This window comes from Chinchilla lanigera, unplaced genomic scaffold, assembly GCF_000276665.1.
Source record: "Chinchilla lanigera isolate Chin_1 unplaced genomic scaffold, ChiLan1.0 scaffold00085, whole genome shotgun sequence".
NCBI classification, from domain to species: domain Eukaryota; kingdom Metazoa; phylum Chordata; class Mammalia; order Rodentia; family Chinchillidae; genus Chinchilla; species Chinchilla lanigera.
In genome coordinates, this window is record NW_004955486.1 from 6,441,088 (window position 1) to 6,452,075 (window position 10,988).

At 56.5% G+C, this 10,988-nt stretch overlaps 2 protein-coding genes across 16 annotated transcripts in view; one reads left to right on the plus strand and one right to left on the minus strand.

Moving 5' to 3' along the window:
- Positions 1 to 1,801, minus strand: part of Kcnab2 (potassium channel, voltage gated subfamily A regulatory beta subunit 2) — a 71,677-nt gene extending 69,876 nt beyond the window's left edge. For 2 of the 4 annotated variants that reach the window (XM_005404122.2, XM_005404121.2), the window contains exon 1: positions 1,696 to 1,797. The gene's annotated coding sequence lies outside the window, so the exon portion shown is untranslated. Of the gene's footprint in view, positions 1 to 1,695 lie in introns of all 4 variants that reach the window. The other 2 variants (XM_013504276.1, XM_013504275.1) reach the window with 2 other exon arrangements.
- The window catches only part of Nphp4 (nephronophthisis 4), a 105,394-nt gene continuing 95,376 nt past the window's right edge, over positions 971 to 10,988 (plus strand). For 3 of the 12 annotated variants that reach the window (XM_005404106.2, XM_005404111.2, XM_005404116.2), the window contains exons 1-2: positions 1,880 to 2,233; positions 7,355 to 7,526. In XM_005404106.2, the coding sequence (XP_005404163.1) occupies positions 7,392 to 7,526 (135 nt within the window). In that variant the 5' untranslated portion in view covers positions 1,880 to 2,233; positions 7,355 to 7,391. Of the gene's footprint in view, positions 1,169 to 1,866; positions 2,234 to 2,683; positions 2,772 to 5,721; positions 6,054 to 7,354; positions 7,527 to 10,988 lie in introns of those variants that run through there. The other 9 variants (XM_013504271.1, XM_013504272.1, XM_005404108.2 and 6 more) reach the window with 8 other exon arrangements.

Here is a 10,988-nt window from a genome sequence, read left to right on the forward strand (position 1 = left end):
CACACACACACGGAAAGGAGTTCGGACTCTTCCAGGCCACCCCTCCACCCGCCGCCCGGCTCAGTCCCGAGTCCTGAGCACTCAGTGCCTCAGTCTGGATCGGCGCACACGAAGGCATTTATTGGCTGGTGTAGCAAAGAGAGGAAAAGGACGGACCTCGGTTTTAAGTGGGAAACCTTCGGGGTGCTTTCCAGGCAGGGACGCGCTGCAGCCCGAACACTCTCAGTGCCACTGAGGCCGGTGTAGACTTGAACAGCACCCCCAGAGACGCTGGACAGGACCTGGGAAGCAACTGCACCCTAAGAGCCCCACACTGTGAAAGCCCAGGGCTAGGAACCCAGAAGCTGCATGTGAGCCTGGGCTCTGCAGTGGACAGACGTGTCTGCCAAGAGAGAAGCAGGTGGACAGATGCGACTCCACACGCAGGTCCCGAACCCTGCAGCACAGGACCTGAATGCGGCTTCGTGCGCAGAGTGGGAGCTTGCTCTTGGCATGAGGGGGGGAGCTGGCATTTTGAGGGGGAGGAGAAGTTGCAGGGAAAGAAGAAATCCTGAAGCGACAGACAGGGGGACAGCTGTGGCCTGAACTTGGTGTTCTTGCTCCTGGGATGTGGATGTATTAATTTCCATAAATGCTAATAGCCCATTTCCCCAAGAGCTATTACTTATGTCATCTCTCCTTGGATACAGTTCAACCAAGGCAGGCAAAGGAAAGGGAGGAAAAGGTAACCCCCACTGCCGGGTCCCTGCTTTGGCTCCACTCCCAATCAGGCACCTCGGGTCCGGTTTTGAAGGTGACCCTGCTAGCATCAGGGTCCAAACCACCTGCCTTCAGACAGGTCCCTGTCATGCCCAGAAGCAAAGAAAGTTACCAATCCCAAAAATGCTGAATCACAAAGTGAGGCTGAGCAGAAAGTGGGGGTGGGGTGGGGAGGGAGATGGTGGCCAGGGAAGGAGGCAGGGAACGGTGCTGAGGGGTTTTGCACTTGGCGCACCCCAGGGTGCTCCAGGCTCCCCTGCAGGAGCCTCCTAGGGACAAATGCCAGGAGAAGCAGGCTGGATGTGCCTGATGGGAGGGCGGGCAGGTGGGCAGGTGCTCCCGGCCGCTGGTACTGCCGCAGGGAGCAGTGCAGCAGCTCAGGATCTGCATCCCGCAGGAGCAGCAGCAGGTAGGGAGGTGCAGAGGTGCTTCGTGCCAGGGCCCGAGCCAGAGGCAGAAAGGGTAACAGGAGGGGGCCAGGGACCGGAGGGTCATGGGGGCAGGCGGCAAGCCGGAAGGATGTGCCGGAGGAGCAGGCGGGAGAGAGATGCGGAAGACCGGTGCAGGGAGCTGGGAGAGCTCCGCCGGGGCTTCGCAGAGGCCAGCAATGGAGACGGGAAGGGTTGGGGAAGGGGAGGCGATGCTAGAGACGCCAGGGGCGATGGGGGATGCAGGCGAGGGGTGATGTTTGGGGCAGGGGTCGGGGATTCGAGCTGAGAGGTCAGGCGGGACACAGGAAAGCGGCAGAGGATGCGATGGGGGAAGGGAGACGGTGGAGAAGGAGGTGAGGGGGCTGGAGAGGAGGTGCGAACGGCGACGGAGGCAGGGACGCAGGTCGGGGAAGACAGGCGGAGAGGGACCACGGCGCACGCCGCCACTCTCCGGGAGCAGGTCCTTGGGCATCGCCGCCCACTGGGGTCTCCCCCGTGCACTCACCTGGGGGCTCCAGCTCCGGATCCTGCGACCCGCTCCGGATCTTCCTTCCCGCCCGGCCCCTGCGACTTTAGCGCCCCCCAAATCCCGCTCTCTCCGGCAGGTTCCGCCCGCAGCATCTTCACCTCGTGGGACGCCTGCGGCCACGCCCCCTGGAGCTTCTCATTGGCTATAATTCACGCCAGTCACACTTCCATTGGCCGAGCTTTCGGCGTCCATGCAAATCAGGATGGGCCCGCCGCCGCGCCGATTGGCTGATGCTCGCGGAGCGGAGCCCTTGGACTCAGGCTCTGATTGGTTCCGGGGCCCAGACGACAGAAAGGACGCGGGGCGGGTTCCCGGCCTGAGAGCCCGCGCCGCCTGCGGAGGCTTACGTCGCGGTTGGTAGAGGGCTGGGCGCACCCCTCGATCGGGAGGGCTCTAAGGCCTGTGGCTCCGTCGGGAACCAACCTCTGAACCCTTGAGTCCTGGTGCTGCAGGGACTTCTTGGAAAGCTTGGGCCTCGGTGCTCTGGGCACCGGGCTGCACGCCCGTCTCCTAGGTAACGTGGACGGCGGCGGGCGGAACCAAGTGGGCTGGTGCCGCGGGGGAGAGCGACGCGGCCTGGAGGCTCTGCGGGCGCTGGAGTCGGTCAGGCCTGGCTGTCTTGGAGTGGGGGTTTGGCCAGGCCCTGCGTGCGCACCCGGGCCTGAGGGGAGCGGCGGTGGCGGGGCGAGGGGTGAGGGGTGGGGCCGGGCCCAGGTCGCAACCCCCCGCCCTGACGATTGGTACGGCCCCGTGTCGTTGGGCGTCGTGGGCGCTTCGTGCCCAGGCGCCCCCACCCCCAGCTCCTTGCCTGCTGACCCCTGACCCGCTGGAGTCCTCCATCCGCGGCGGGCGCGGGGCCAAGGAGGCTCGTGGGGCAGATGTGCGGCTCTCGTTCGTGCGCATCCTTTCGCGGTCCCCCCAGGGCCCCCGCGGCCCTCCACGCACCCCGAGGTCCTGCCCTTACCCGACCCGCCCAGACTGGCCGCCTCTCCCGCGGATGGCCCTGCGCTGGGTTGGCGCGCGCGAGGCCCACGTGGAAGTCCGCGAAGGCAGTGAGTCCCACGCGCGTGCTGTGGGAGGAGGAGGGGTGTTGGGGACAGCGGTGAGGAGGGTCCCCGGCGCAGCTCACCTGTGCAGCTTTCAAGGGCCCCGGCTCAGTCTCTGGAGCTCAAGTGTTGTGCTGTCCTGGCCCCGCCGCGCCGCCCCTCCTGCGGAGGCCGCGAGCCTGTCCGCTGTGTGGCGCGGGGTGAGCGAAGGAAAGCCCTACAGCCCGTGCTCAGACCTCCCCAGCTCCCCAGAAGTCCCGGTCTTCCCGGCATGCCGGCTTCCCTGGGCAGCAGATTTCACAGCCCTCGTTTTGTAGATTGGAAACCCATAGGGAGGAGAATGACTGTGTGAAGTTGGGGAGCTCAGAGGACCAGCCTGAGCCCTGGGCTCCTCCCCCGTCCTGCCACCCTCACTTCGAGGCGGCTCATCTCCCTTGGCTCCCCTTGGTCTGTTGGCTGGGATCAGAACAGGGGTGGCATGGCTCAGTAGCTTTAGGTGGTCACCACTGGATGGCCTTGGTACCTGGGTCTCACACAGTCTCCTCTGTAGGAGGGAACAGTGATGTTTATCTCTCAGCTGTTGGAGTGGTAACTATGGAAAAGTCTCTGAGTCCCTGGCTCATGGTAGGAGCTTAGTACAAGCTGATGTCTGTTCTTTATTTCCCTGGAGCGTCCATTCTTGGGTTCCTTAAAGCATGGGTCCCTTTCTGAAGCCCAGCACCCCATGGCCGTCCTACCTTTCTACAGGGCATTCCTATTTAATCACTGGGAGGTTTCTCGGAGTTCACAGTCTTCCAGGACAGCGTTAAATGCGTGGCCCTGTGCGTGTGTGACTTCTCTGTGGGTCTGTGTGAGGAGCAGGTGGAGGTGGTGGGCTGCGTGGGGTGGGCTAAGAGCCCCTGGCTGCCTGGGCGGCCACCGCTGGGTGTCCCAGGTGTCACCCCTCCCTCAGACGGTAGCTGTCCCTCTGCTCCGGGGTTACCTGTGGGCGCCAGGCTGTCCAGCATGTGCCCCTTCCTCCCCAGCCTGGTCCGCTGGGGCTGGAGGAGCAGGACAAAGCTTGCTCTTCAGCAGCAGCTGCTGGCCAGAGGTGGGAGCTGAGTAGGCCACTGGGTGCCTGCATGGGGTAGCCTTCCTTCCAGGGACAGGAAGTGGTGGGTGTGCGTCTGTCTCCATTTCATCATGAAGGGTACCTGGGAGACAGCACTGCTTCGGAAAAGTAACCCAGCAAAGCACAAGGGCGGACCGAGGCTTTGTGTGAGGCTGTGGCCGTTTACAGAGTTCTGGTGAGCGGGCACCGAGGATGCGGGAGGGTCAGCATTCCTGCTGCCAAGACCCGGCCATCGAGTGGTCAGTGCTGTGACCAGCAGCTGTGCTGGGGCCTTGGGAGCCGGAGTGCTGGGCCCCAGGGGCGTCTAGGAGGCCCTCCTGGAGAAGGCGCCCTCCAGCCGCATGTTGGTCAGGCCGCTTTTGCTTTTGTGTGTAGGTTGTGGACAGTTGTCTGAGTTTCCTGGGGCTGCTGTCAACAGAATCCTGCGAACTTGTGGCTTGAATTAACACAGATTTATTCTTTTCCAGTTAATGAGATCGGAAGTTCAAGTTCAGTCTCTCTTAACTGCAGGCTTGCGCAGGGCAGATCCCTTCTGGAGGCTCTGTGGGGGCGGCTGTTCCCTTCCTTCTCCACTCTCCAGAGCCCCCCTGCATCTCTTGGCTCCAGGCTGCTTCTCTTGTCACCAGGCTCCTTTCTGACCCCTCCTGCCTGTGTCTCCTAAGGTCCCTTGTGGCCTGCCACGATTCTATCTCAAGGACCTGTGGTAATCACGTGCGCAGAGTGCCTTGTGCCCTGAGGTAGCACAGGGACAGGAGGACATCTGTGGAGGCCACTGTTGAGCTGCTGGAGGAGGGGAGGAGTTTTCGGCAGCCTTTGGTGGCGGATGCCCTGCTGCAGTGGGCACAGGGGACTTCCTGCCCTCAGCCATCCCCATCGTGGGGCCTGGGTTCTGATGGCTGCACCTGTCCTCCACCTCACAGTCCTGGGAGTCTCCTGGGCTTCCTCTCCCCAGCCTCTGTGGTGCCCAGGGAGCCCTGGGGTTCAGGCTGGCCAGGGCTAGGCAGCTCTGAACGTCGCAGGAGGGGCTGCTGAGCTGAGTCCCCAGGAGGGCTTTGCCTTTGGTAGCTCCACGGGGGCCACCTGTCCTGAGAACCTGCGCAGGGAACATGGCAAGGCTCCTCCCCCAGGATGAGGGGCGTTGAGACGCAGAAGCCCACAGTGAACGAGAAAACGCAGCCTTGCCGTGTGCCAGCCATGGGTATACACCCACGTTCCCATGGCAGTGGGCTGGCTCTGGTCCTCTGAGGTGCACCTGGCCTGCAGGGTACCTTTCTGGGGAGGCAGGATCCTGGGCCAAGGCCCCTGGAGGTCTGCGGAGCACCTCAGGCTGGCTGGCATGTCCTCCACTCTCCATGTACTGCACTCCCCTGTCTTCTCAGACTTGAGGTCTCAGACTCCTGTATTTTTAAAAAAGTCACGAGGACCCCAAGAAGTTGTACTTCTGTGAGTTGTAGCTGTCAGTATTTACGGTATTAGAAATCAAAGGTGAGAAATGTTAAAAACACAAATTTGTTTAAAAAGAACAACAAACCTATTAATAACAACATTAAAAAAAAAAAAAAGCCTTTCTAGAAAGCGAAAAGCTACGTTTTCCAGAACAAAAAATTGGCATGAAGAGGGGTGGTTTTGCATTTCGCTGATATTTTTTAAGAGAGCTGGGTCCCTGTGTGCGTCTGTGCTGTTTCAGTGGAAGCTTGGAAGGCCACCCATTGTCACCCACATCGGGGAGGTTCCTCAGGCAGGGTGGGGTGGTCCCTGGCACCGCACCTGTTCCTCATGCAGTGGTTCCTGAGAGACTCGTCCTGCGCCATGTCCCATGCTGTGCAGCTTGGTGTCTCAGGCCGCGGTCTTCGCCGTCACACACCGTCTCCTGCAGCATCCTGCTTTGAGGAGTTAGCCGGCCCTGCCAGCCCTGAGACGCTCCACTACAGCCTCTGAAGATCGAGTTTGTTCTGTCACCGCCTGTCTCATCAGAAAAGTCCTGAAGCAGGAAGCTGTCAGGCTCCTGGTAGAGGCTACAAATGCCCCCAGTTCCTGTCTTTGCTGCCTCGTTTTCTTGACGTGACAGGCTGTCTTCACTCACGGTGAAGAAGGTGTCTGCTGAGGACCTGGGCCTGAGGAACTGTGGCTGCTTCTCTGTCATTCTGAGTATAATGGTGTTGACAGACGAACAGGAAGTGTGTGTTCACCAGCAGCCCCAGCACATAGCCTCCTTGGTGCCTGGGGTCCCTGGGGTTGTCATGGCCGTGCTTTCTGTGTTTCCCATGCTGTCACGAAGAGTCTGAATGTGCACAGCCAGTGGTCCAGGTGTCACGAGTTAGTAGCCTTCCTGGTCTCTTTGACTGTGAGTGGTAGTAAACTTGATGAGGATGCCAGCCCCAGCCCCTCTGTAGGGAGCCAGTGCTGGCCTTAGGGGGCCCTGGGAACACTTCGGGTGGGAGTGGCTGTCATGGGCGCTCTGCCTGCACTTCCTCCTATGAGGTGAAGGTCCTGGTCCAGGTCGAAGGTGCGATCAGTGTCAGCCCAGTGGAAGTCCAGGGGATGTGGGGATCCTCTCTGTCTGGAAGGGGACAGATAGCACCCTAGGCCAGGTCCCTATGAAGCTGAGTGGTCCTGGGTGGCTGGCTTTAGGGTGACCTCCAGACCCACTGGCCCTGGCCCTTGCTTTTTTCTCTTTTTGATGGGCACCTCCAGTAGCTGCTTACGAGGTGGCCCCTGGCAACTTCAGGCTGATAGTTTCTCTTCTAGGGCTGTATTTCCTTTTGCGTTTCCTTGGTGTCGCTTGGGCCATGCTATCTGGACACCAAGATAGCCTTGCACGAGGGCTGGACTTAAAGTCCTCACCTTGTGTCCTCATGTGGTGCCTGTTACAATTTGTGTCTAGATGAGCCCGCAAAGCTTCGTGGTCATAGGTGGGACTTTCTGGAGGTGGCTGGATTTAGAGTGTGTGCTGCTGGGGTCAAGGATGTGATTCTGGGAATGATTCAGTGTGATACTGGGATTAAGGCCGGGTAGCCTAGATAAAATAGAAGGCGCAAAAAGGAGGTCACTTGTAGCTTGCTGCCTTCTGCCTGCCCTGCTTGGCTATGAACTGTTTCTCTTCTGTGATGCCCCTCTGCAATGCTACCCTACCTAAGAGCCAGCCAGCTATGAACTGAAACCTCTACAAACTGTGAGCCACATAAACCTCTCCTACTTTAACTCTGGGTGTTGGCTATTCTGTTTCAGCAACAAGAAAAGTAACTAAGACAGCGCCCATCCCTAAGCTAGTGATGGAGCCAGTGTAGTTGTGCTCTGATTGGCCCATGAAAGGAGTTGGGGGGACCTGTGGCGAGAGGTGGGCCCGTTTCCCGGGGGAGGCCACGTGGGTGTGGGTCAGCCGCGCAGGATCTGGTGCTGGGGTTGCAGAGCGGGTTTAGGGGTGGAGCTTGGGAACTTAGCGCTGTGGCCTGATGTCTTTTTTCTTTCTTTGGCGCAGGTGACGCTGAGGCCTGGGAGAGGATCAGACAAGCAGAATGAGCGACTGGAACAAGATCTTTGCCCAAAACATACTTGTCCCTCCACACCCGCAGAGAGCCCGGCAGCTTTTGAAGGAATCCACAGCGTTTCAGTGCGTCCTGAAGTGGCTTGATGGGCCGCTAATTAAGCAGGTAATGAAATTTGCTATTCATTGTCAGCTGCTCTCGGCTGAGATGAGGTTTCCTGTTACCATTGATTTTCACTTATCTACCGAGTTGCATCACTGTGTCCATTGCCTGGGCCTTGGCAGTGTCCAGAGGCAAAGTGGCCCATCAGCAGGAGGACGAGGACTCAGCAGCTGGATCAGCACTTTTGACATTGGGTGAGGGATTCTTCTGCCCCCAGTGGAGCGCTCTACAAAACCAGGGAGCCTGATTTCCAGAGTTCTCTCTGAGCCGGATGGCTTGCGGAGGTGGCCCTGTGCACCGCTGGGTATGGCCCGTTTTCAGCCTGGCAGGTAGCGATATGGGTGCAACGCTCTGGATATCTGGGTAGCTCCATCTGTGGCTTGGGGTACCACAGCCTCGTGCACACACAGGCCTGTGCCCTGCTGGCCCTGCATCTGTCTGTGCCCTTGAGCTGCTGGATGAGGGTGTGCTTCTCCCTGCCTCCCGCAGGATGTGCACATGGTTGGAGGTTCCAGTGGCAGGTGGGACACGCCAATCAGTGTGAGCCGTTTCTTATGGGGCGTGGCTTGCTGACGGCCCTTTCCTGCAGCCTGTGGGGCTTGGGGGGCTGTTGTGTACGTGGGAAGTTGTAGGAGTGCCGGGCCTGTGAATAAGGGACGGTGACTGAGTCACTAACGGCCCCACTGTCGCATTCCAAACCCTCTGACCAGGCACTGCTGGCGTCGGCCATGGCGGTTGGCACCCGGAAGCTGCGCTTTCACAGCTTGATTCCCCTGCACTTTGTTGTGCTGCTTTATGCGCCCCTCACTGCAGCCTGGGGAAGAGGTGCCCGCATTGCCTGTCCACGGGAGAGGAGCGGCACCTACGAGCGCACAGTCAGCCGTCCAGGGCCACGGTGCTACTGTCCCTGGGCTCCCTTTCCCATTTTATTTTCTTTTGGAAAAGGTAATTCACATAGATCAAAATTCACAAAGACACACAGGGAAAGTGGATCATCCATTGTGTGCCCAAGGCTCCCGGTGTCCACTGTAGATACAGCCAGTGTCATCTATTTTTGTACAATGTCCCAGAAATCCTAAGCAAATACAGCAGATAAATACAGCTTTATGTATTTTTCCTTTTAAAAAAGTAAATGATGGTTTACTGTATTTTCTGTACCCTGTATTTATTTTGTTTTTTTGAGACAAGATCTCCCTATGTAGTTCAGGCTGGCCTTGAACTCACTGTGTAGCCCAGGCTGGCCTGGAAATCATGGCTGTCCTCCTGCCTCAGCCTCTCGACTGCTGGTATTACAGGCATGCACCACCATGCCTGGCTCTGTAGTCTGTTTTTTAAAAAGTTATTTTTAATAATGTTTTATATATTGTTGATGTTATTACATGAAGATTTTTTTTATTCTTTCTTTATGTGGATGAACCATCACTTAGCTAGGCCCTTTGAGTCAGTCAGTTTCCGGTCACTGTGACGAAATACCTTAGAGAAACAAATCTAAAGGAGAAAGGGTTTATTCTGGCTCCCTGTTTCAGAGGCTTCAGTCCATGGTCTGCTAGTTCTGTTGTGTTGGGGCCTGTGGCAGGGTGGAAACACCATGGCGGAAGGATGTGGTGGAGGAGGGCTGCTCCCCTCATGAGAGAGCAGGAGGAGGGCTGGAGAGCGAGAAAGGGGCGGGGCTAAGAGTAAACCTTTTCAGGCCCCGCCCCCAGTGAGGCTCCACCTCCTCGCAGCACATTCAGCTGGGGACACGTCTGAGGATTCCACCATCCAGGAGCTTAGCACCCCTGATCTGATCAGCCTCGCCACTGAACACAGGAGGCTTTGGGGAGACATTTTTGATCCAAATCACGGCATCCTTACTGATGAAGATGAGACTTTTCCAGTCATTTTCCATTATAAATACTCCTTCAGTGAATAACCTCTGTTACATCTTTTTAAAAATATATGTAGAATAATTTCTGTAAGTGGAATCTCTGACTCAAATATACACGCTACAACTTAGCGTTTAGGAGGACACTGTATATTATTTTCAAGTATGTGTAAACAGAAGGACAGAACGACTTGGAGGGGAGACACGGAAGAGAGCTGTCATGGCTTTCTTCACAGGAGCCCACCCTGCTTTCTCCAGAATATTCTTTTATGTTGCTTTTTCCTCTTTATCCGGCCCAGCCGTGCTCTGCAGAGCCAGTTTCTCTTTCACTCTTCACTTTTAGTTTTTCAAATAAACTTTGCCGCTGCTTTTTGCTTGTTTTGTTCAGTTCTTTGTTCAAAATAAGAAGCACCTGGAAAAAAAAGACATGGAAGAAAAACTGTGTAAGTATGAATCGTAAAGATCTTGTGACTATGCCAGTGTCTGACAAAGTAGATTTCAAGGTGAAGAGCAGGGCTAGAAGTAAAGGAGCGCTTCTTTCCTTTTGATTTATGCATTTTGGGGGGCTTTGGCCATGCTAGGCAAGCGCTCTGTCAGTGAGCTGTACGGGCCGCCCACGGGGAGCATTTTATCAGCTCACAATAATCAAGAAGGTGCCGTAGTCCCAGCGAGTTCATACCCGCATTGCACCCCAGGCTGCAAGAGTCTCTCAGAAGCCTCCCTGCTGAGACTTCACAGCAGTAGACACAGGAGCAGGCGCACACCCCACGGGCCCTTACCCCGAGATGGTATACGGTGCGGATGAAGCCCCAGCCGTGAGTTGGGATGTTCCCTGGCGTGTGCCCGCATGCCAGATTCCAGGAAGTGAAGCAGGCATTTGGCATAAACCAGTGTCTCTGCAGCCTGGGCACAGCAAACCGCTGTCACTGCTTAGCAGAAGGAACCCTCTGAGATCTCAGGTCCCATTCTTGGGGCAGAACTGGGTAGAGGTGAAGGGACTTGCGTGTTAGATTCACTGTCATGGCTGGAGACTTTCCTCTTCTCCTTTCTCCCACACTGATCGATAGGACATACAGATCAAAAAAAAAATTGAAAGATGTGAACAGCACTGTCCACCTCACTGACATCTCTTAAATATCCACCCCCCCCATGGACACAGGGTCCACACTCAAGTGTGCATGGACAACTCAATAAGAGAGGCCATGTACTAGGCTACAAAAATGCCTCAAAACATTTAAAAGGGTTGAGATTATAGAGGGAATGCTCACAGATACTGTGGTATTAAACTAGAAGTCAGCAGTAAGGCCAGCAAACAGACCTGGAAAATCCTGATAGTTGGAAATTGACCCACTGCCAAATAACCCTGCAGTCCAAGAAAACTTTATAGAGAAATTTGAAAATAATTTGAACTGAGTAATGGGAAAAAATATAAAAATTCATGAGCAATAGATAATGGCAACGCTTTGGTGGAAACATATAGCTTTCTAGCAATGTTAGAAAAGAAGAAGGGTACAAAATCAGTGATTCCTGGGGCTGGGGATTTAGCTCAGCGGCAAAAGCGCCTGCCTGGCAAGTGCAAGGTCGTGAGTTTGGTTCCCGGT